Source organism: Rhipicephalus microplus, chromosome 4 (genome assembly GCF_043290135.1).
Source record: "Rhipicephalus microplus isolate Deutch F79 chromosome 4, USDA_Rmic, whole genome shotgun sequence".
Classification (NCBI taxonomy): Eukaryota; Metazoa; Arthropoda; class Arachnida; order Ixodida; family Ixodidae; genus Rhipicephalus; species Rhipicephalus microplus.
In genome coordinates this window covers 113,455,444-113,480,506 of record NC_134703.1, presented here as the reverse complement: position 1 = coordinate 113,480,506, position 25,063 = coordinate 113,455,444, and the positions used below count along the sequence as shown (strand labels likewise).

At 46.3% G+C, this 25,063-nt stretch overlaps 1 protein-coding gene across 1 annotated transcript in view; it reads left to right on the top strand.

The window, feature by feature from the left end:
• The first annotated feature begins 2,084 nt into the window (after positions 1–2,084).
• Positions 2,085–25,063, top strand: part of LOC142814578 (glycerophosphocholine choline phosphodiesterase ENPP6-like) — an 86,850-nt gene continuing 63,871 nt past the window's right edge. The window contains exon 1 of the mRNA XM_075893530.1: positions 2,085–2,626. Coding sequence (XP_075749645.1) covers positions 2,260–2,626 — 367 coding nt within the window. The 5' untranslated portion in view covers positions 2,085–2,259. The remainder of the gene's footprint in view (positions 2,627–25,063) is intronic.

Genomic DNA, 25,063 nt, shown 5'->3' with positions numbered 1-25,063 from the left:
CTAACATTTCCTTTGACAACCAAAAGAGCACATTAACACATTCCCTTTTCCCTCAGTGCAGTGTGGCAAACCAGATGCCCCAATTTTCGGTTGACCTCCCTGCCTTTCCCTAATTTTATTCCCTCTCTCTTTCTCTTGACGCTAACCCGTTAGCAGAAGCAGTAACAACACACAAGCTACTGTGGAACTCTTACATTTATTTATCAAAACATTAACTCATAGAGTTTGTGTACACATCCTCGCACGAGACAGTGCAGCGGGAGAAACAGCCAACGGGATTTTTAAAGAGTGAGAGTACGTCAAACACGATCTCTTATACACCGACGTGTGTAATCAAGAGACACGCGTAGCCACGGTCAGTGACGCTTTTTCGACTCTTCAATGGCTTCATCGGAAGCGCAGGATGTACTGTTTTCATTGCTTAAGGAAGGATTCTATATATACGGCTTGATGTTCTGCACAGCCGTCCAAATTTTAAGTCTAGCAGTCTCAGCCTAGAGCGCTTTTCCAGCTTATATATTGCATTACTTAACATGTCAAACCCCTGCCAGAATTCGGGACACGGCTTATCGTTTTCTTTTTAACGTTCCTCTTCTATCGGCACGACAACGTTGTCAAAATAAGCAGCGTGAACGCTTGATAGAGACTAAAAGATGTCAGTGGCCTAGAAGACGGCAAAGGGGACACGCCACCAACTACGCAGTTCCACAGAGCCATCGGCCACCACCACGCGAAAAATACCCCATGAAAAAGGCCATACGTAATAAGCAAGAAAGGGTATACGTTCGTTCGGGACATAAATTGAAAGCAATGCCTAGCATTCGAATGCGAGAATGGGGTGCGGCGGAAGGGTCGCAATTGAAAGAATTCTTCGGAAAAGAATGAACTACGCAAAAGAAACAGGGGGGGGGGGGGGGGGAGGGAGGGGGGCGGAGATACATCAGCGACATCGTGGTCGCGTATAAATAGGACACACGAGGAACCAGGGAACACAAAGGCAATCAAGGCAAGAGAGAGCAAGCGGACTGGATGCCAAACAACTGGAATAAAAGTAGATTCGAACAAAGTCGCTTGTATTCTTCCATGAACATCCCGCGGCGTTCTCAATGTCTCCCTCTCCTCTCAACCATTACCGCTCTTCTCTCCTCCTTCACCGGCCATCTAACAGAGCTGATTCTTAGATGCATTCGCCGGAATCGAGTCTGAGGTCCGAGCCAGAAGTGACCCTTGCTGCTGTGCAACCTCCAGCAGTCTCTCGTTCTGAAGCGCATAGCTTCTACAAAAACGGCGATCCCAGAGCGTTTGTGCCCCGGGTCTGCCGTCTTGCGCTTGTTTTCGTCCCGGCCGCGGAGAGAACCACCGGGAAAGGAGGAACGCTCCCGCATGTCCCTCTTCCTCTCCGGCGGGTCACCCTTTTCCTGCATCCCCACTCGACACGCCCTTCTCTCGGGTTGAGAGCAGCAGTGGGCACGACATCACAGACTGACGAGAGGGATAGAGCGAAACAAAGGAGGGATGCACGGGAAGTGTTTTGCGGGTAGGAGAAGAAAGAAAAGCTGAAACTTGTCTATCGAGGCCTCTCGACTATGAGCATAATGAAGAATAAGACGAATAAAGAAAGGTCGTGACTGAGACGAAAGGGTTTGGTAGGACCACTTAGGAGGGCAGAGATTGTGGCCGAGCCTTGTTTGCAGAAGGCCAGAAAAACAGGAAGCGGTACGCTTGCTACACGGGAGGCAGACTGTTTTTTCTTGCCTGGAGGCCCGCTTCGGGACGGATTCCCAATCGGCGCTCGTGCGAACGACAAGTGAAAGAAACGAGGGAAGACTGAGCACAGGAGAAAAGGATTCGAAAGAGGAGCACCGGGAGCAAAGATGACGCTGACAGGAGAGGGCAGTAGGGGAGGGGATGCTCTTCGTATCAGAAAAAAAGAGAGGGGAGCAGATGGTATATGAGAAAGAGAGAGAAATTAAAGGGGCTTCGACGCGAGGAGGAGCCGATGCGTAGTTTCGGAACTGGCGCGGGACGCTTCTCGGGAAGTGGCCTGCGCGCTGACAACGCCGGCGGCGCCGAGCAAGCAACGACGCCGGGACGGGACGGGGGCCTCCAGAATCCGCGAGGGAAGCTCGTTCCTCCGAGGCTGCTGTGAGAGAGAGTCGGGAGGAGCGAAAGAACCGGAGGAGCAAGCACCCATCGAGCGCGCGCGCCGGCGGCAGGCGCACTATTCCGCAGCCGGACAAACGACGACGCGCTGCTCGCATGGCGAGGCGTCCCGCGTCGCGGCTATCGATCGTGCTGAACCCGCTGCTCGCAATTCGGCGTCCCGTGGGCCAAGCGATGCCCCCCACTCTGTGCTGGTGCTGGGTCCTGTGGTGCCTGGCGACGGCCGGTGTCGTCGACGCCGGCAGCGGTCGCCTGAACCCGCGAAGTCCTTCGTCCTCATCGAACGAGGAGCAGCCGAGGCCAAAGCTACTGGTCATTCTGGTGCAGGGCGTCAGAGCCGACTACATCGACCACGCCGTGCATCAGGGATTCGCGAGGCTGGCCCAGGCCGGCATCCGTGCCGAGTACGTGCTGCCGGTGTTCCCGTCCAGCCCGTACCCCAACGCGTACAGCATCGCCACAGGTACGTTTACATCGGCTTAAGACGAGGTTTTTATAGTTTGGATGTCTGGCTTGGGTGCCCGTACATACACTTCTCCGTAGTGAAACTTCATCATTTTGTCTCTCGGACAGCTTTTGTCAGTTACCTCTTCTAAAACTGACTCCTCCAGCTTTTTAAGCGAAGAAAGCTTAGGTCATCAGTGTCGTTGATGTAATAGGAGCTCCCAAAGACCTTTAAAATGCACAGTCCTAATAAGAGAAACATGGCATCGCCTCTGGCAAGTTATTAGCAGTTATCAGTAGCAGTTCGTCCACGTTCATTCAATAAGACCTTATGAGTTGTCATGCTAATCTAGGGGTAAAAACATTCTGCTGCTGTCCTGTGCAAGTCGAACAAAAGGATCTTCAGCGTAGCCTTACTGCTCGTCGTAGAAAGAATTCGCTACCGAAGTGAAAGAAAGATCACGTTAGAATTTTCTTTACCACGCGACTATTAGTCCGCGGCTGCAACACGAAACTTATTGGATTCAGTGTCGAGAGCATAAGTGGTAGTTCCCTCTGTTGTTCTGAGACGCCAGTAAGCTGCATCTCCGAGGGTTTTCCAGATTAGCGTCACTGGTAAAGAGTTACAAGCACGCTGTCAGTCAAAATAGTCGGCTTGAGGCGGTTCACTGAAGAACAGCGAAGAACGGGTCAGAACTGCTAAAGGCCTTGTCATAGGTTAATGAAATCTAAGCGCATTTTATCGGTCACTCCAGTGGAACTAACAAGCATTCAATGGATTAGCAAAAACAAAGCAATCGATGTGTAGATGATGTGAAGCAGCTAGGGCTAATGACGGTGATTCATGCGCAGCATCATACACATCAGAAAGAAAGACAGCTATAATACTTGAGGCAATGACAGGGTATGTACCGTGACTAAGGTTCACAGCACGTTGCAATGACTAGCTGAGCCCAACACCAAAGGCAATGAGGCATTCATGAACCACAATAAGAAAATATTGTTCTCTTTCAATGGGCGTCCCCACAATTCTTATTTATTTTCTTTTGAAGTCCCATCTTGTCTGAATGTTGAAGTTCAGGACACTGGTTGCACAGCGGGTGGCTGAACGCTTTCGAAGAGTCATTGATGTAGTAATGCAGATAGATAGATAGATAGATAGATAGATAGATAGATAGATAGATAGATAGATAGATAGATAGATAGATAGATAGATAGATAGATAGATAGATAGATAGATAGATAGATAGATAGATAGATAGATAGATAGATAGATAGATAGATAGATAGATAGATAGATAGATACTCCCCAAGTGTCCGGAGTTAGGTGAGATAAGTTTTGTACATCAAATATTAAAAAAAATTCTGTGGTAACATTTACGAAACTGCCTTTCTTAAACACGTTTCTTAAGCATAGGGCAGCCGCTGTAGCTAATAATATCCCGCATCGTGATTGGCTGAAGCGTGCTGTTCCAATTTTTTTTTTCTATGATGATATGCTTTTGTGACTGCGGTCCATGATGAATCTAACCCACCTATTTTTATTTTTTTCTAATATCACACGGAAGCACATTCCTGGCGGAAGGAATGAATGGCATTGAAAGCGGAAGCCAGATCCTACCTGTGACGTTCATCAAGATAGACACGCACGTGACGTGCCATGACGCGACAACACAAGTGATCTCAAAAGCTCCGAGGTGTCTTAGGCATACCCGAGCACCGTATATTATTGCTCCGTCGCTTCCCGCACTTCCACCGTCGCAGATTCTGTGTATGAGCGCCGTCTCATCCCCCTTGTTGCTCATCTGCTCGTCTCTCTACGTCTCACAATGGGGTTCCTTTCTTCCAGAATCTTATCCAGATGTGCTCTTTCGTTTTGGACAGATGAGGAAATGGGGCACGGCAAAGGGGGTGGAGACTTCTCAGAAAAGGCGATCCATTTTTTTTCTGGTACGGCTGGCTTAAAAAAAAAGTCTTCTGTTCTAGTCAAGTAGAGTGTCAGGACGGTCATGTTAGTCAAGGTTAATTAGATTCATGCGGCTACTGTTCTCGCATGTTGACGGATGTGTATATGCAATATTAGCAGCTAGCTGCAAACAACTATGGATAAGCTCCTAATTATAACGTTTTTAATTAACCACACAACTTGTACACAAAAATATAGTTCGCAAAAGAAGGGAGAGGTGACTGAACACCACATATATATAGCATGACCGTAAAAATACTGCATCATATTTTCGTTTCTGTAGTCTTGGCTTCCGTTTGCTAAAAAAAAAAAACCGTATCCGCGTACACTCTTTAACGTTAGCTACATTTCCACAAGTTTTGTATTAAACGTTTGTCATCAATCTGTATAAACCATGAGTATCCAAGGGCAATAAGTTCAATTACCCAAATCAGCACCTCCAATTCGACACACGCCACGCTAAAACTTTGTTGAAGTTTTGAAGGCCTCTGGCTTTCATCGTTCAGTAAAGTCTGATTATATACGCTTTGACGAACAGGTTAAATGTTAACAACGCTCACGACCGCCCATCACGTTGACAAGACATAAACGCCGAATAAAACTGTTATGCTCACGGTAAGTGTATACGCCGAACCAACGAGATTACGTCTTTGTAACGAAGCGTTGCATCGGAGCCTTTACTGTTCGGAGGTGTTAAGTGTTCCGAAAAAAAAAACGCAAAAAGAAAAAAAAAATACGCTGGAATACTTCGTGGAGCTGTTTCATCGAGCTACATTGGACTTACTGCAAAGAAGACGAGCTTTAGCGGAGTTTGTTAGTCCATGAAGTTATGCGACGGATTCCTAGAACAAGTTGCTGTTAAAAGTCCTGTCATAATGCGGAAGTGCGGGCTAGTTGGTTTGGCTGCATATACCGCGTTTTATGTATCCTAAAGTAATGCGTCCTCTTCTGTGTCCTCGTGTTATTCGCGCAAAAGTTCCATTAAACTACCGTTAGATCGATGAATTGCATGTCTCGTAGATGGCTCCCCTTGACAGTCTGTTGCAAAATGAAGCTTAGGGGCAGACTCAAATTCAATGGAACTATATTCTGCGATGAGACTTGTGTGGAAGCCGTTTGTATTTGTGTTGGATGCTATTTAAGGGGTGAAAAACTCAGAAAAAGTTTGAGATTGCTTCTGCATCTTTCGCGATGTCTCTAATCTGTGTTGTTATCTACTTCATTTTAATTTCTATGGTTACAAGGATTTTGTGGATAGCTCTGGTTTGGTGGCGAAAAAGCAGTCGCATGAACGTTGTATTCTGAACGTGGTTTCAGCGACGTTAATAATCACTCGTAATGTGCTTCGTACAAGACGCTAAAACAGAAAGAAAAAGGTAGAGAGATGCAAGGAAAGGCACGGAGCTTAACCGAACGAAGAGGACAGATAAATCGGTGAAAATAGAAACATAATGAAACATTGAAATGGAGAGGATTGCGCGTACACCAGGGGAAGCACGTCAAATATTCGGGTGGTCGCAGAGAGTCATTGACTTCAGGTGCACCAGCATTGCATTGCTCACATTCTGCGCCATCCACACCATCAAGGAACATGTCGAGGACCCCGAAATTTCGCCTACTGAAAATGATCTCGTATGTAGTCAGTTTAGTTTAATCATCAGCGGGTATAGTGGATGTCATAACAAACGTGACTGTACCCGTCCGGAACGCATAGTCAAGGGGTGACGCTGCAGAGAAAACGTAATTTGGTGGCTCGAATGATCGTGCGTACAATAGGCAAAGCCAGCGAAGAATAAGTGGATATTTTAATTGAGAAGAAAAGTCATTACGCGAACCGGGCGAAGCCGGAATAAAGTCAGCAGCCCCTCAGCGGCTCGCCAGTGTATAGCTTGCACTTAGTAATCACTACGTCTTTTTTTGCGAATTGACAAAAGCGCTTAAACAAGAAAAAGACGTACTACCGGGTGGTCCAGTCGTTCAAGAGCTTTAATTAAGTCGGTTTAGACGGGTACACCTGTATCTTGGTGCTCTTCGTTGTTAAGCATAATGCCTGGACTAACGATGAGATTGAAGGTGCTGATAACGCTAATTTGCATGGTATCAGCTGGCGGTGCTCACCATCGGGCACAGAGAACAATCCGTATCACCAACCACCGATTCCGTGAGGATGAAACAATAGCCAATACGCATTCTCTTTGCCAGAAACCAATTATAAGCATACTCGCGGCGTAGTACGCCTGAAAAAGTGCTATTAACAAGAGGTGAAAAAAAAACGGCAACGTCAGTAGTTCCTCCTCGTCGCTTTTGTTTCGAGCCAACGCAGCGTTCAGAATTTCCTGTCTCGTTTCCTCACTCATTCACCTTATTTCTTTCTTTCTCCTTTTTACTTTAACCCTCGTTGCTTTCTATTCGTATTTTCGTTACTATTACAAGAAGCGGCAGTCAGTCAACAATGATTCTCCAGGGAGGGGCTTCGATTGAAACTATTTCTTGCTAAAAAAGAATGACACAATATACCGGAGCGATGTAACGGACCGAGGCCAAACTACGCGAGTGCGGCACGTTCCTGCATTCGTTCGCTAATCAACGAGTTCAGCTTCCTCTGGTGCACTCACGCGTCGACGGATCCCAATTATTTTCAGCTCAGCCCGAATCGAAAGGGCCGACTGCGACAAGGAAAGAAAGCGAATACTAATCGTGAAAATGAAAGGATACAAAAAGAAAAAAGAAACAGCGGTGCGAATCGCCAAGGTCGGGACGAACGTCGACGCATTCGTTAATAACCCTCCCTCCCATAAAGACAAGGAACTACGCTTAAAAGAAAAGGAAAAGGGCGAGGAGGAGGGAGAAGTCTATCACTAAAGTAAGTGAGGGGTGGATGCCGACTCCGCGTAGTGTGGAGGGGTGCCTGCTTTGCTCGCACATTCAAACACATCGCATTCGGTGGTATGTAATGAATAAATTTCGGTGGGGGGTCCACTATAGCACTCTTGTCCTGCGACATATGGCGATTTGGAAGGCGTCGTTCCGGGCTTAAAGGGAATGCTTAATTAGCTGCTCAAAGCCGATTGTTGCTGGCTTTTGTTTCTAATAGGAAGCCGCAGAGACTAATCTGTTATCAATAGGCGCGCGTCTCGTGCATCGCAAAGGCCAGTGAACGGGTATGTTGAGAGTCAACTTCTTGAGGTTCAATAGACTATCAGAAGGGGTGTTGGGTTCGTCGGTGGAACATGATTTTCTATCAGTAAGTGCACTGTTTACCCGAAATGAATACCCTGAGTAGTTTGGTGGCGTCGCTAAGTAACCTGACTGCGCATTCTTTTTCTTTCTCAAAGTTTGCAGTCTTTTTGTGAAAATGCAGAAGTGCGCAACTGCAGCCGTCTAAATTCATGTGCAATAGGTAAACAACGCCAAGCGCGCGCCTACAGACTAAGCGGTGATTGCTACGTGACCAATTATTTTGCGCCACAAGTGGGAAGAACACCGTCTTAGTACACTCTAAAACTTGTTTGTGGAGGAACTGCGCAGTTACACCCGAAAAGAGCTTTTTGCTCCTCTTAAAGACGGAATGTGCGCAAAAGATTGCACACGCCACAATAAAGGAGGGACATTTTCCTCCTTGTGAAGTAAACCGGCCGCTTTCATTGCGATAGCAATAATATGGACACTCTCGGCTGGATTTTGCCCCCGGCGTCGGCGTCGACATGGGCGTCGATGTCATGCACCGTATAAGTATACGCATCGATATATATGAAAACGCAAGGAAGAAAAAAATCCAGAAAAATACCCTCCGGGGCGCGTAACCGAACGTGGCACCTCTGCGTCTTGAAAGCGAGGCGTTAACCACAAGGCCAACCCGGAGCACATCCTTCACTGTTCAAACGGCAAGCTACTTATATCTGCCACTTACCGCTGCTCACGAGTATCTCGGGGGGAGGGGGGAATTGTGCTTTCAGCATTACCAGCAAGATGGCGCAAAGAGCGCGCGTCGCCACATAGCGCGGCGGCGCCCGCTCTAATCTCCTACGCGTACTTTGCCCGGCGAGGAGGGGAAGGTGATACACCTTGGCTGGCCTAGGTGCTTTACCTGGAACGATTTAGCTGTAGTTACCTGGTGCACAAAGGTCACTGCAATCATTTCAGTCTCCGTTTGCGAAAAGCGCGCGCTTTTCAGACTGAGCAAAGTAACAAATGAGATGCTTATTCGCGTGCATCCGTACCTGTGAGTGTGTTTTGTGCGTCATTTGTGCGTGAGGAACGCGGCGCATGTTTCGATCTGCTTTCGATTCTGTGTGTGACATTTCAATTCGTTGCTATCGCGTTCATAGCTTCGGTTTTCTGGCAAAGCTGTGACTTTTTGAAGTAACTGCAGGTATGTTCACAATGTGTGCAAACGACCCCTCAGTGCCTACACAAGCCTGTTTCTTTTCAGACGGTGCTGTAGCGTGAGGTGGTGTAGTGGTTAGTGTACACGCATGCTGACTGAGTGGTCATGGTTTTGAAATCAATGTGTTTGCAGAAAATTTTCCGGAATTCATTTCTGAATGTGATTGATTCATTTCTGCACATCGATTGCACATCTAATCAAATGCCCGCACGCAATTCGAAAGGCTGGTTAAGCCCACCAAAAGGTAATCTTTATTTTGCTAACTGTTGCTCTTTCGAGAAGTAACCGCGAAAACGTGGTTATTCTTTCGCAGTTATTCGCAAAATAGTGCAATTGGTGTCGCATGTTAGTTACTCTAAAATATCAACTTCGATACCCCTTTTCACTCTTGACGTCATAGAGTGTATTTGTCCCGTACCGCTATGTCCTGCTAAGTGTGTGAAAAGCTCCGTCACACACTTTGTCGCCACGGGGCTTTTCTTTGAAGTAAGGAGGGCTGTCTTTACGGTACCTCCTATAACGAGCACTGATTTAATGTTGACTGAGCCTAGTTGGTCAATTAGAAGAAAAATTCTCCTATTTGTTTCACATTTTCAGAATAAAAATAAGAACCGATACATCGAAAACTTACTGTTCCTAAGTTCTACTGTTCTGTGTATAACGTTTGTTATTTCAACAAACATTTCCCCCCTAAGAGAATGATGTTCACACACTAGCACACTACCCCGAGTAGTCTTATACATACAAAGGCACGTTAAAATTATCTGCTCTACGAGTTTAGGTATTTTAGGGATGAAGCTTTTTATGGCTTAGGGCAGCTGTTCCTCCCCCCCCCCCCGGCACAGACAGACAGACAGACAGACAGACAGACAGACGGACGAATGGACGGACGGACGGATGGATGGATGGATGGATGGATGGATGGATGGATGGATGGATGGATGGATGGATGGATGGATGGATGGATGGATGGATGGAAGGATGAACGAATGGACGAACGCTTCGCCCCACTCAACGTCATTCACTCCGTGGATATGCTGTCATTATTCTTTGAAACCGTCAAGCGTTTTCACGTGACATTCATGTTATAGAAAAAGATGATTGTTATAGTCCACCGCTGTGGTGTAGCGGTCAGGGCGCTCGAATGCTGACCCGATGGTCATGGGTTCGATCCCCGCCGCAGTCCCCGCATTTCGGTGGAGGCGAATTGTTTAAGGTCCGTGTGCTGTGCGATGACAGCGCACGTTAACGAATGCCAGATGGTCATGATTTCCGGAGCCATCCACTACGGCGTCTCTCATAATCATATAAAAGAATGTGTACATTAAGGGTTCATTTTCTTTGTTAGAAGACACAGTGATAATGAGAACATAAAAAGAATGGTGCAATATGCGGGTTATTACTAGAAATAACTGTAATGCGATTGTGAAGACAAAAAGTGGACGAAAAGATACCTTTTGTCTCTTCACATTCACATTACAATTGTTTCTAGTAACAATCCCTCTAATTTCTTTGGCATTAGTGTTTGTTAGTTTTCAATCATATTATGTCCTCTAACAAAGCAAACGAACCCTTAAGTGTACACTACTTTCTTTATTTTGGGATCTCGTTTATGCCAGGCTTCATGCGTAGAGGTAGTATGCGAAGGATTATTGGTCAGCTGCCATATCGTAATACGATAATATACTACGTGACGCCGAACCAGCAAAGAAAAGTGCTCTACATTCGGCGTAATGGCAGCACGTGGCGTGGGTCTGAAACTACCACGTTTAAACGCGCATATGTATTCCTTAAGTGGACTGTATTGGGGGGGGGGGGGGAGGTGAAAGCCACCGCCATAGTTCAGTGTTAGAGCGTTGGATGCATTATTCGAAGGTCGCTGGTTCGGATCTTGCAGGTGGCAAGTTACCTTTCTAGATGTGAAGCAGCGCTTTGACTAGCCTGTGTAACGCTGTCCCTCCGTCCGCACAACTCCCCTTGCCGCAGGTGTTGGAGAGGGGCCAAACAGCTCACGCCCTCCGATAGATAGATAGATAGATAGATAGATAGATAGATAGATAGATAGATAGATAGATAGATAGATAGATAGATAGATAGATAGATAGATAGATAGATAGATAGATAGATAGATAGATAGATAATAATGAAAGTGCACTTCGCAGTTTGTCCTTTGCGTGCGTTCGCGCAAGAAGTGCCCCAAACGAACGAAAATGCACAAAGTGTCGATGGTGAGTGGGAAGAAAAGTTACGTCAGACACACCCCACGCACACACCCGCCGATAAATACCGGGACATGTGCATCGAGAGAGCAGAATGCAGAACGACGACTGAGCGCGCGTCAGAGGCGTCGGCTGAAAGCAAGACGGAACGACCATTGATTCCGCTTGCAAGGAGTGGCACCGTCGTACCATCCTGGGTGCACCTATAGAGAAGAGAGCTCGCCCAAGCACTGAAAGGAAGCTTGCCTCCCCACAGAAGCGAGCGCATGCCCTGCGTGCGCAGGCAAAAGGCCAACAGCCGTGAGCGACCGAAGAATCGCAAAGCTAGCGCAAGGCATCACCACTTGGGGTAACATCATGAACTGCGCTCGCTGCATTCGCTATGAGGCGGCACAAATGACTATGGTGATGAGTGAGGGAGAGGAAGCACTTCCTGGGTGTCGCCCCTCCCTTCTCTGCTTTGCCGCTCTCGCTCTCTGTCTGATCTGGTGCAGCGTTGAATTCGTTCAACCGGGAAGTGAGGGCCCAGATTGAGCGCACACACCGCCGCTGTCAAGCCCGCTGATGCGGAACTGAACATTTCCTAATTCTCATGCCGGCCTTTCTTGCTCGTACTATTTTTTCTTCCTATACTCTATTCGCCTCAGTATTACGTTTCTACTTATCTTATAATGCTCAGGGACGCTTAGATGTGACGGTTACGGTGCCAGAGTGTTCGCGTTGAAGTCTGTTAACCTTTGACATTTCGCTGACATCCGACCCTCACACAACGATCTTTGGTTTCGTCGTTCCAGAAACATGCGATCCTACACAGAGATTTCACATCATGTGTCCACTCCATAGTTGCTGTGTCTGCATAACGGCTTCGAAGAGGAGACAGCAGAAAAAAGAAAACACGTATATATTAAAAGGAACAACATTTACAAAAAAAAAAGAAACTTCGAGAAGTGCACACCATTCTGGCATGTTCGCCTCAAAGGTCTAGACTGCCTGAATTAAGCCGCGGCCTCACCGGCAATCCGGCCGCGGCGATGCGTTGTTGGCACGTCCTTAATTGCCCGCTCTGCTTGCATGCGTGCGCAGCTGTGACGCTGAATGACACTCGGCCGAGCGCGCTTGTGAGTGCGTCCTTGAGAGCGTGGTGTCGTGCCGCCGCACGGGTGCGTGCGCGTCCGTTCGAAATGGTGCGTGTAATGCGAAAAACGTAAAAATGACGCAAATGCGAGTGCCTATAGTCGGTGAGGTTAGCGATAAACGACCGTTTACGTCAGAGTGTTTATAGGAAGCCGTGGGAAGGACGTAAACAAATATGTGCAAATAGTGTATCTGTGCCGAGCTGTAGTAAGAGAGCGAAAGATGAATACATGTAATGACGTTTACGTTATTGCCACTGCTTATTATCCGGTGAATGCTACGAGGTGACGGAAAAGGCAGGAGGAGAAGGAGAAGGAGGAGGAGGAAGCAACAAAAGGAAGAAGGCAGGGAGGTTAACCAGAAAGACATCCGGTTGGCTACCCTACACTGGGGGATTAGGAAAGGGGACAAGAAAGACGAGAAAGAGGGAAGAGAGGGAAAAGAAAAAAAGGGCGGGGGAGAGACTGACAGTTTTTTTTCACTGCAGCGCGTAGAACTTTACCGCATGTCAGAGGCGTTCACACAAGCCTGTCTTTCTCAGGAAACACAGCAGGGCTTTCGCTGCCTTGTGGGCTGTCGAGGCATGTGGACGTTGCTGTAATAGCACCTGCACAGAAAGAGGCCGATCATCCAGTCGCCGCACTGCGTTGGCAAGTACTTGTCTTTCTGTAGCAAATCGAAGACAATGACACAGCAGCTGTTCGATATTTTCATCTGTACCGCGACGAAAAAGGCAGGAGATAGTGAAGAACTGGTGGCCTAGCGGTATGCGATTTTATTCTCTGCAAGAGAGTGAAACAGAAATAAACTTTGCTTGACGAGGCCGTTCACGCGCGGAGGTTGGCGGCCAGCAGTCAGAGTTGACGTGATTTCGAATTCATAGCGTAGCCCCGTTCACCAGATGTAGCTGGTCCTCTGGAATTGGGCTTCTCAGCTGTGCCTCCCACTGGTTGTCTTTTAGGTTATTGCATAGGCATTACTTGTGGATTCGTCTTACACTTACAGACCTTGTGGTAGAGTGTGTTAGGTAACCTGGAAGAGGTTGGAGTAAATTCCATTTGTTCCAGGATAGATCGCACGCAGCAGAGCGCCTTAGCGGTAATTTTTCCACTCGAACTCAGCGCAGCGTAACGGCTTATTCTGTGTTGAGTTTGCATTGTGGTGCTAGGTATTTCTGTATTGCCGTAGAATATTTTAAAAGAAATAGTACTGGTAGGACAAGTTACAAAAATAGTCTGTTATTGCGAGATCACACCTAAGGATGTCCACAAATATAAATATGTGCTTTCAGAATGAGACAAAAGCAACAAACGATGTCACACAGAAGTACCCAAGAAAGGGTGGTGGTCTAGTGGCTAGGGTACTCGGCTGCTGACCCGCAAGTCGCCGGATCGAATCCCGGCTGTGGCGGCTGCCTTTCCTATAGAGGCGAAAATGTTGTAGGCCCGTGTGCTCAGATTTGGGTGCACGGTAAAGAACCTCGGGTGGTCGAAATTTGCGGAGCCCTCCACTACGGCGTCTCTCATAACCATATGGTGGTTTTGGGACGTTAAACTCCACGAATCAATCAATCAATCAATCAATCAATCAAGAAAGTGGAGGGAACAAAGACCATATCACGAAATAGTACTGGCACGGAGAGAAAAAAAAAAGAAGAAAAAAAGGCAGCATGACGTCATGCAGCCAGCCTTGGCAAGCCGGGCCGTTTTGAAACCAGCATTGTCGACCCAACACGTGACCTTTTGCGCAAGATCACGCCAGCAACGAGACTTGCCGATACTCCAGAGTATGGCGCCCGGTAACATTTAATCGGAACACGCTTGTTCATACTTGTTCGGCGCAAACCGGCCGGCTCACGCACGAGGTTCAAAAACTGTACGCCGCCGAGAGTACTAAAACCTACCGCACGCTCTGACGTTTTGATCACGTGTTGGGCCGACACGGTGGGCTTCGCTCGTGTGACGTAGTGCTCCTTCCTTTCTTTTTAAAGACGTATAGTCTTTCTTGGGGACCTTCGACGCAAAGATTTTGGTCTGTCTGTCTGTATGTTTGTCTGTTTGTACACCCTTAGCGGTACCCTAAACAACATCAAAGTGACCAAATGATACTCCAAACGGCCGACCCCATCTGCAGCGCCCACTAATATTGCTCAAGGCTCAGCGTTCGTACTTGTGCGGTTGTCAATTAAAAAACAACTGTTGCGCGTATCTAAGGCACCACAACAACACGTCAATTTTATGTATGTGTATTTTTTTACTAGAAAAGCCATACACAAGTAATTTTAAGGATCGTAGCCTTTATAACGCTGCGCTGGCCATGCAACACTTGCACGAAACGGCAAGTCTTTTCAACGCTTTGCTAAGACTAAGGCCCCTGTAGCTAAGACAACACGGTGGAGGCACCTACCCGCCGCCTTGCGTTCTACACCTTATCGCCTCAGAGACGGGCGCGCGCGGCGTGTGCCCTGTTTTCCAGGATAACTGCCAGATAGTGCTCGTGTCTCACGAGTGACGTGACTTGAGGCGCTCGTTCGCCTCCGATGCACTCTCGAGGCACTCAAACGCAGTCCCTCCAGAATAACATTCACCGTTTTCTTGCGCAGAACATCAAATAAACGTTTTGTTCACTCTCTCCAGACGCAAGACGGTACCGTCTTTCGACGACATTTGCGGTGTAACAGGCAGATACGGGGCCAATTTTTCTTCCTTCATAAGTACTGACAATGCATCACATGCGTAATACGAAGGTTCTGGGTTGGTCCTCACTGATGGCCAAGTATTTCATTTCACGTTCTGTTATAATATGATTTAATTGAAAGCAGCTAATAACACCTCAGTGCTTCTTGTGACTCCATTACCTGTTGTCTTTATTATGATTCGTGTACAACAAAAAATTGTCTCTTTAATTCACTCTCTTTCGTTGGTTGACTTCGAGTGAGTTACCTTTATTGAACGCACAATTGTCATTCACAATGTTTTAGAACTACCTGCTTTCCCATGTTATATTTCTAGCTGACATTAGGTCCAATAAACAACGATTGGTGGTATGTATTGGTCGTGAACATGCATTTGGAGGCATGCAGCTACAGATGTAAGTACAGAAACAATTGAGAGTCGTGGATATAACAGCGTAAAAACAAATCATAAAATATGCCACGTTACGGCCTGAACGAATAGACGTGCGCATTTTTCGCTGCACTCCAGGTGCAATAAATAACATTTATACCGAACATGAAATCAACGTACACTTTCTCAGACGAACCACACACTGCGTCGTTCTTTTCCATTTCTTATTTCTAATTTTTCTTTAAACATAACACAGTCCCCGAAAACTGACACCTCTGAAGTCTCAAAAATGTAATGCGGATTTTCGTTTTCCACGATAGTCCCGCGCGTACTTACGAACGTGTACAGTCAGCGTCAGAAGGTTAGAGAAGAATAGGTCTAAAAAAACTGTGAATTTTTCAGCAGTTTGTCACCGTATTGGGTCGAACTGCAGCATGGTACAAATAGTTTGCATGTTTCAAAAATTCCAGACTCCTCAATTCATGGCTGCCTGCGGAAGCAGTGAGAACATTCAGCTCTTTCGTGCGTCTCGTTTCAAAAGCGAAACATTTTTTTGCGTACTAATAAATATCTGGGTCCTAGCAGGAATCGAACCCAAGCATTTTGCGTTGCAATAAGGCATTCTACCACAGAGCCTCGCCAGATCTCAAAACTACTCTTCATATAGAACATAATTTTCGTGAAATGTCAATTCTCGTTGCAGTGCTGGCTATCCAGTTTTATAAACATTACATATGTACTCCTACGATACAGCCGTCACGTCGTGTTAACGTCAACTATGGCTAGGTGCCATGCGCTGAAGTTGATTTATATAGCAGTGTCCTGGGTCCCGCCGCGGTGGTCTAGTGGCTAAGGTACTCGGCTGCCAACCCGCAAGTCGCGGGATCAAATTCCGACTGCGGTGGCTGCATTTTCGATGGAGGCGAAAATGCTGTAGGCCCGTGTGTTCAGATTTGGGTGTATACGTTAGAAAACCCCAGGGGGTCGAAATTTCCGGAGCCCTCTACTACGGCGTCTCTCATAATCAAATGGTGGTTTCGGGACGTTATACCCCACAAATCCATCATTAAGTAGTGTACAGGGCTCCCATTCTCATGAGCATCAGCACTTCACATCAGCTTCTGGTGTTGCTAATATGCATGTTCCAGTTGACATCGTTGCGCAAGTGCAAACAGCTGGTTATGTAAGCATCTGCAAGTCTACAACACATGTCTGTGCGTCTAACATTTACACATATATTTAGCGTCATTTCATGACGGGTCAACAAATAAAAAAAGTTACAACGTGGTGACACGGTCACTTTTCCTGTGCATGCTTCCCATAACGTCGACTACCAAGGCACGTGGGATCTGCCGGATTTTTTGTGAACCTTTGACGCTAACAATAATGTCTTCCCGAACCTCTCGCTGAGCTGTGTGCGAGGTGGGTGCTTTTACGGCGGCTTTCTTTCCTACACCATAACCGCGCTTGTCCTTTCATTAACGTCTTCTTTTCCTTTCACAGTCGGTGCCCTACACACACACCTCCTAGTGACCTTTAGGCCGATAACGTACCACCGAATCGAACCGAACAGCGTCATAATTCGGTCAAGCTCCACTTTGGGTCGAGAAAAACGACACTTTGATAACACGGGCCCCGTGGAGGCGTGTCTCATGCAGTCGCGGCGACGGCTGCGGCGCACTTCGTTGTCGTCAATCCACCACGACCACCACCACAGTGGACACTACTGCGCAGGAAAGCACAGCGGGACAGGAAGAAAGAGCAAACGCCGTCAAGAGGAAGAAAAAAAAGAAGCAGGCCTTCGTCTCGGCGTTCTTGACAACACACTGCCACAGGCAACGGCGGCAGTCTTTTCGAGCAAAGATCGATGGAGATGACCGCTTTGCACGACGCATTTCCATCATCTTTGTCGATCACCATCCACAAATGGCACCGAGGGGACATGCATCGCTGATATTCCAATTCCCCGACTCGGTCGTGTTCGCAAGTGTCGTTGAGTGTACGGGCGATGTCCCAGGGCTCCGAAGGCGCCCTCGCATGGGAAGCGAAGCAAGCACTCCGACGCGCTCTGGCTCACCCTGAATTCCTTTGAGTGCCAATACGAATAGTCTATGTCGTAAAGTGAATAGTCACTTCAACGACGTTTATTGACGTTTTTGACGAAAGGCCCGGAGAACGATGGCACGAAGGCTGTCGCCGAGTGGTGTTGGGCAAAAAGGGTCATGGATTCAGCGCCTGATCACAGCGACCGCATGCAGATGGAATCTCAGTGGAATTGTAAATCATGTCAATAGCAACCCGGATACTCCTTCAGGGCCTTCCTTGTAAAGCACAGCCAAATGTCAGGTGGCTTATGTGGTTTATAATGTACGGCAACGAAAGCTACTGAAATCACCCGTCATTAACAATCAATCAATCAATCAATCAATCAATCAATGAATCAATCAACCCATCAATCAATCAATCAATCAATCAATCAATTCTGAGATTTTCGGATATTGTGCACTATAATGACGCTTGATGAATGTATGTGCCCCGCCGCGGTGGTCTAGTGGCTAAGGTATTCGGCTGCTGACCCGCAGGTCGCGGGTTCAAATCCCGGCTGCGGCGGCTGCATTTCCGATGGAGGCGGAAATGTTGTAGGCCCGTGTGCTCAGATTTGTGTGCACGTTAAAGAACCCCAGGTGGTCGAAATTTCCGGAGACCTCCGCTACGGCGTCTCTCATAATCATACGGTGGTTTTGGGACGTTAACCCCACAAATCAATCAATTGATGAATGTATGTGAAAGCTTGAGCTCTTTGGGAACTATGATGGCTCTTTGGGAACTATGATGGCTGCCACTCATTTATTTTCATGACTAGTGATCTGTTGTTGTCGTGCTTAAGTAACGCGGGATTTGAATGAAGTGAGGCTCTGGAAATTTTATTCGTTACATATATTCATTTACGGTTCTCCACCTACGGTTTCGTATCACACAGGGTGTGTGATTTATTTTTATACGAAACCAATTTTTAAAAATCCTATGAATGTTAGAGCCCTGTTCCTTACTCTACGTCGAAGCTGCAACACTTTGCTGCAGGTAAATGAGACTGATTCACCAACTAACACCTTCTTAATCAGTTTTTTATAATTGACTTGAGTACAGGTGTCTGAATCAAAAAGTTGTAGAGCGTGTCAATTTATGGTGCAACAATTTTTATTTTTTAGAAATCACGAGAGTTGCAAAGCGCGATCACTCTGCTTTGCCAGACCGGACGTATGCCTGACATGGAAGCAACAAAAGTCGAATGAAGGCAGCCCCGCCACGGTGGTCTAGTGGCTAAGGAACTCGGCTGCTGACCCGCAGGTTGCTGGATCGAATCCCGGCTGCGGTGGCTGCATTTCCGATGAAGGCGGCATTGTTGTAGGCCCGTGTGCTCAGATTTGGGTGCACGTTAAAGAACCCCAGGTGGTCGAAATTATTGGAGCCCTCCACTACGGCGTCTCTCATAATCATATGGTGGTTTTGGGACGTTAAACCCCACATATCAATCAATCAATCAATCAATCAATCGAATGAAGGCACGTCCCTCGGCAGTGTCTTTTTGTGAGATGCGTCAAGTCATTTTAGCAGCGACTGCGGATAACCTTACCATTGAATGGGATGTTTGGTACTCATCCATTTTTCACGACCTGAATGCACAGAAAAAGCAGGCAATGTCGTTGTTCTATTTCCCTGTGAAGTATAACACCAAGGGGCAGTCACTGCGGCACTTCTTCTTACAGACAGACGAAATGGTTTTTATCACCTTCTTATAGTTCAAGAACGAAACCGCCAGGCCCCTGCGGAACGCGCAACACTGTGACAGCGAATGCTGTAAGAGTGGCCTTTCAGAGCCTTTTTAACACTCTTAGGGTATAGCAGGTGCAAGCACACTTGCAGGGTAACCCCTATGCCATCAATCATGGTGTAGGCAGGCACTCACTATGCCAACCTTAGTCATTTTTCGGAGAATCGTGGCACCCGCTTAACTCTTGCAAAGGCATATGTGCAATTTTTTTATGCTGTTACCAATGACGATGAAGAATTATGCCAGAAGCTTTTGTAATCTGGGGCGCAATAGCCTGCACAGTGGGTATGCGCCACAGTTAATAGGTGAACAAGATCACGCTTTAAAATGGGTTGGAGCATTCGACGACCTACTCATAGCGCAATTCGCATTGTATGACGCCTGGTTGTTCTTTTGTTGTTCTGAAAGGCTTTATTACTCATATTAACGCGATTCCTTTCCCGACCTCCAGCCTGCCTAAGGCCAGTTTGCAAAGGTTGTGCGTAGTTCACATTTACTGGTGGTGAATTCATGCATCAAAAAAAAAAACACTGGCGTTGTTAATTGGTAGAATACTGCCATGGGCTGGCACGCAGAGGGGACCCGGTTAGAATCACATTGCTTTCCTAATGTTTTTTAATTCTGATTTTTTTTATTTCGTGTAATAGTAGCTACCGACGTCGGCGGTGCACTACTATATAGGGCGCCGTACGCGACTCTTATTGTTTTCTCATGAGCACTTTCGCTGTAAAACAGATAAGCACCACACATCGCGTGCAAGCAATGAGCTGTTTACTTGAGTATTTCAGAATTTCTGTCGATTTTTCTGTAGGTAAATGAGACATAGACATTGTATGAGTTCCACGTAATCAAGTTAATGCATATCAGTATACAGAAGGAGGTACCGTATAGTCGGAGACTGAATTGGGGACCTCCTAAACATGGTAAACAATAAAAAAATTCTTACAACCGACAGGAAGGAAAGGAAAAAAAAATACAATATGCATTTATTATTACTGAATAGGAACATTTCAAAGACAAAATGTAAAAAAAAAGACATGAAAACGTTTGACAAAGCTGAAAAAAAAAAGAGCAAAAGTTTGCGCAATGTAGCTTATGGAAAAGTACGCTTTAGGGGCACTGTAAGAAAATGTTATGAGGTGCTTTATATTGATTGATAGGAAACCTATGTAATTTTTAATAAGTGAGCCTCGGGTGATGGATTTTAAGACAGACGGCTATGAAATACATACGCTAAATTGAGTAGTTTGTTTACCGCAGTTCTAGTTTTCGGCAAGACGCAGCTTTTGTGGAGAACAAATCTAGTGTAGCTATAGGGTTAAGAAGAAAATAAGATGGGATGATAAAAATGGGAGCTTTATATCGTTATGCCTATGCAATTAGATAGCTAGACAGTATTTAGCTGTATCCTGCACAAGAAATACATTATAGAAATAGAAAAATTGTTTGGAATTTCTGTTATATATGAGCTGGAAGTAACTATTCTGATTTCTTTTTCCTGAACAGTCCTTAATGGTGCAAAGTTAGTATTATAAGCATATTTTTTCGTAGTTACGTGGTAGCTGATGTAACAATGAATTAATGCGTACTATAATTAGAGAAGAGTTGATTGTGAGAAAAAAAAAGGGAGATCGAATGAGACTACGTATAAGTGTTTTTTTTATCTCTGAAACATAGTTGCGGAATTTTAAGTGTGGTAGAGTCTGACGACTAAGTGAACACAGTCGTTGCTAGTATGAATCAAATATATCGTGTCGGCACACCTTGATTGAAATATCGACACTTTCTTGTCAGCGGCACTTCCGGTCGAACGAAACTGAGCAGCCGGATTTCCTGCTCGCCGGGCGCGTTCAGTTTAGCGCGTTCATCATAAACTGAATAAGAACGGCGCAAACAATACGAAAACATGAAAAAAGAAAAGGGAAGTGAGGAAAGAAAGGGATTGACGCCAAAGTAACCACTGCTTTATTCTCACAGCGTCGAATATATATGCCAAAAAAACCACACAATAGCGTGCGCCATAAACTGCCACGCACTTCAAATTTTTAATAAAAGCTACTGTTCTCACATCATTAATTAAAAGTGAATTAAGGAGTTCTTGTTAATAAGCTGATTCAATGTAACTTAAGCTGCTGGAAGGTATGAAAAGTGTGAACCCTGTGTTGAGAGTCTCGACACAGACTTTATATATACGCGAAAACGTTCTGAATATTATAGAAGTTTTATTAAAAAACAGATGTGTGTCGCATATAAAAAAGAAATAGCCTGTATGCTCGTATGTGACCATGGTCTCCCTGGCGTTCCATTCAATATGATACGGCTTCGCTAGCTCGCTTAACATTTGACCTACTCGTTATGCGCTTATGCCCTTCTCTTTCGAAGATGGCGTTACAATTAACACCTTCGGTAGACTATCAACAAGTATTCAGCAACTTCCACTCCGTGTCCTCGGCTGAGTGGCCCACAGGCTCACTGCCCACGTGACGCACATAGACTACATTCTGTTTATATTTTGTTTAGAGCTGTTATTGTAACTAGTGAATAGATGAATACAACTACATATTAAAACTGACTATCGCTAGGTGGGTTTTACCTATAGCGCTCCGCTATTTTTTTACATAACCCAGCGATCACCTAAATAATGCGTTATCCTTAAAAATCGGACTTTTTATTCCTTTTTCCGCCATCTATGGCAAAGATTTCTAGAATTGAACACTGATAAAGCTTAGAGATGCGATTTTCGTATATAGAATATATCTAATGCCCACTCAACAAAAAATTTTTTAGCTTCGCGTGACATTCTCTAACGAAGTTCTGTGTGTGAAATTTTCTCCGAGAACATCACTTACTCTACTAGAAGGAATCTTTTTGTTTGCTTAAGATGAAATTAGCGCAGTCTTCACGAAGTCACATAAGGCTTGGCCACAGTAAAGATGGTGGCTACCTATTTCGTCCAGGCTAGGCTAGGCTTACTGTTAGGACGCTCTCATCTGTTTCTTCCCCTCCCCTTGCTATACTACACTACACTGCACTACACAACCACCTGTACTGAGTGCTTGGGTGGGGATTGTGTACTTGCCGGTTAATAATGATGGTAATTTTCTATCTGCGACTCTCGGCAAACATAGGGCATAACAGCGCTGCTGTAGATAAAAACATTTACGGAGTCACATGAAGCGTTCTGCAAGCATCATCACTGATTGTACGCAACTAATGTTCTTGCGATTATACAAAAACGTCTGTAAACATTTCTGTACGGAGCGTACACTGACCCTGCGCGGAGCAGAGTGCCCGTAGCACGAAACGAAAGTTTCACGCGAAGTTCTATACTCCTTTCACTCTCGTTGTGCACAAATGGAGACGCATTCTTCAATGGCACGTCACGCACCACGTGTTTCATCAAATGGTTTGAAACTTGGTGTGCACATTCGTGCAGGGCTCCTGAGTGGATGACAGGCGAGCATTTAACTTCATTGTGCAGCGTATTGCTGCAGAAGATCAATTCGCCGAATGCACTACCACGTTCTACGATTGTACGACGCGACATATTTCAAGACCAGTGTGCGAAGTATTTTTTTTTCCTCGCTCGAAGCAAATACAACCGAAAAATAAACGCTGGATGCATTTCGGGACTAATAGCTGTTTTTTATGTCACTACCGAAGCTGACCGGTGGCAGAATAATGAGATAATTAGTTACACACTCGATAACTTTAATTATCAGAACTCACAAGGAACAACGCTTTCTTTCGTTTTCTTAGTTGTAATGTAACACTGAGTGTCCTGGAATTATGCTACGCGAATTTGATGCGTTTCTAACAGCGCGTCACAATTGGTGACTGAAGGGGACGCACCATATCACTGAATGCTATTCCGAGGGTGCTCCTACAGCTGCGGAACATACGGCGCAGCCCGACGGCAGGGCGCGCTTATTCCATCGCATGCCGTGCGCAGGACGCGATAGGAAAGCTCCCCGCGAAACGGAGCGCGCGGCGATTTCTCTTTACGACGCTGCAGGGGATGCACCTACTTTTCATTCGTCGCGCGGCAGCGGGCGATCCCTACAAGGATAAAACGAGGAGCAAACGAAAGAAAGAAAGGCTGTAAAACCTTCAACGGTACAAAAAGAAACAGGGGATCAGGACAGAAAGAAGGGATAACGCATAGGGATGCAAGAGCGTGGAAGAGTTACTGCAGAAGAAGAGACGGGAGGGGTGGGAAAGCGAAAAAAAAATATAGTAGTGCAATTGATTCTCTGGCGCCATGGCCGCAGCGTGTGGCCCAGAGGGCGAGAGAGCGAGTCCTTGGTCGTCGGCGGCAGTGGCCACGGGTGGCGCAGCGCTGATTCTGGGTGCCTCTCCTTCAATGGCCTCATTGAGCGCCCCGACAGTTTGCCCGGGGTCCCCACAGCGCGAGCCAAAAGCGGGCGTCCACCCGAAATCTCCGCGACGAGGCGCAGCCCCCGTTTTCTGTATATACATCGGGTTTAAAAGACAATGGAAGCATTAGCTGGTCAGCAGTTCGAGATAAGCGAGGGAGGCGTTGTGTACCACGGGTGAAGGAAAAAATAATAAAGAAAAGATAAGAAAAGTGAGGAAAAGATCGATGGTGCCGGGACTTTGCACGCCTCAGTGCACGCAGGAATTTTGAAGGAACGGCGAAATATCAAGTAAACAAGAAAAAAGGGTTAGTATGTTACGCAAGTTTTTTCAAGCAACATAGGTATGATCAAACCCCTCATGGTGATGATGATGATGATATTATAATAATATATAATGATAATAATAATAAGAATAACGTCACGTTTGCCGGTATTGCAGCTTTTACGCCAGGGGCCCATGCCCATTGTGCCACAACTCCTATTAGGTGCATTGTACGTATGTAGATTTGAATGCATAGCGGTGCATTGGGCGTGACAGCCGTTCAAACTAGCTAGGCGGCGGACAAATGCCTTGGTTTGCCAATGGCATACTTCAGACTTGACGACGTGTGTGTCAGCACGCTATACAGAGTGAACGATTCTGCAGAGTACTCGCTCATAGAGTCCTCGCAACATGGACAACTAGGATTGGATTCTTCTAGGATTCATCTGGAATTTTTCTAGAAACTGAAGTCTCTGTAGTATAACATGTCAAGTCGACATGCAGGACTGTACATATCAGGATGACTCCTACTTTGCGAAAATTCGATGCCCAACACGCCTTTCGGTGGTCGCGGGTTGTTCCTGTCATGCGGCCGTTCTCGACGCTTACGAATGCTCGAGAAAATACAGTTACCGACGGCGACTCTTTGTTCATCTCATTCTATTGTGCTATCAATTACATGGTAGCCCTAGGCTCCTTTTTTCCGTTGCCGCGAGGTTCCATACAAATTCCGAATTGTTAACATGTTTGACGTGCGAGTGAACGAGTGCGAGGGCACACCAATGTTCGCTGCTCCAGCAGAGAATTAACACTCCGGATGCTTTTATTTAGGTGCAAAGGCCTTGTGGGTGCCGGAGGTGAAGTAATGGTGGACGGGGTCCTGCATTGCTCCGAAGCAGAAGCTGCGAACTTCAATCCACCCGGTCTGGTCACGAGCGCTATAAGTTTTAAAGGGAATAACGTGCGGCTCATAGCTTTGTACGCGCACCGCATTTACCCCTGTTTGCACATGAGTGATAGACAGTATACGCAGGTAGCGTCACTCGCTGCAGCTGTAGCAGTTCCTTAGGCTAGAATTTTGTCAAGTTACACCAGATCGAATGCTGAATGACTTGGCCGTTAGCTTCGTCGAATCAAGATAAAAAAGCCTGATAAAACACAACAATTTGAGTCTATTTACTGACAAATAAACAAAAAAAACTATTGTTTCGC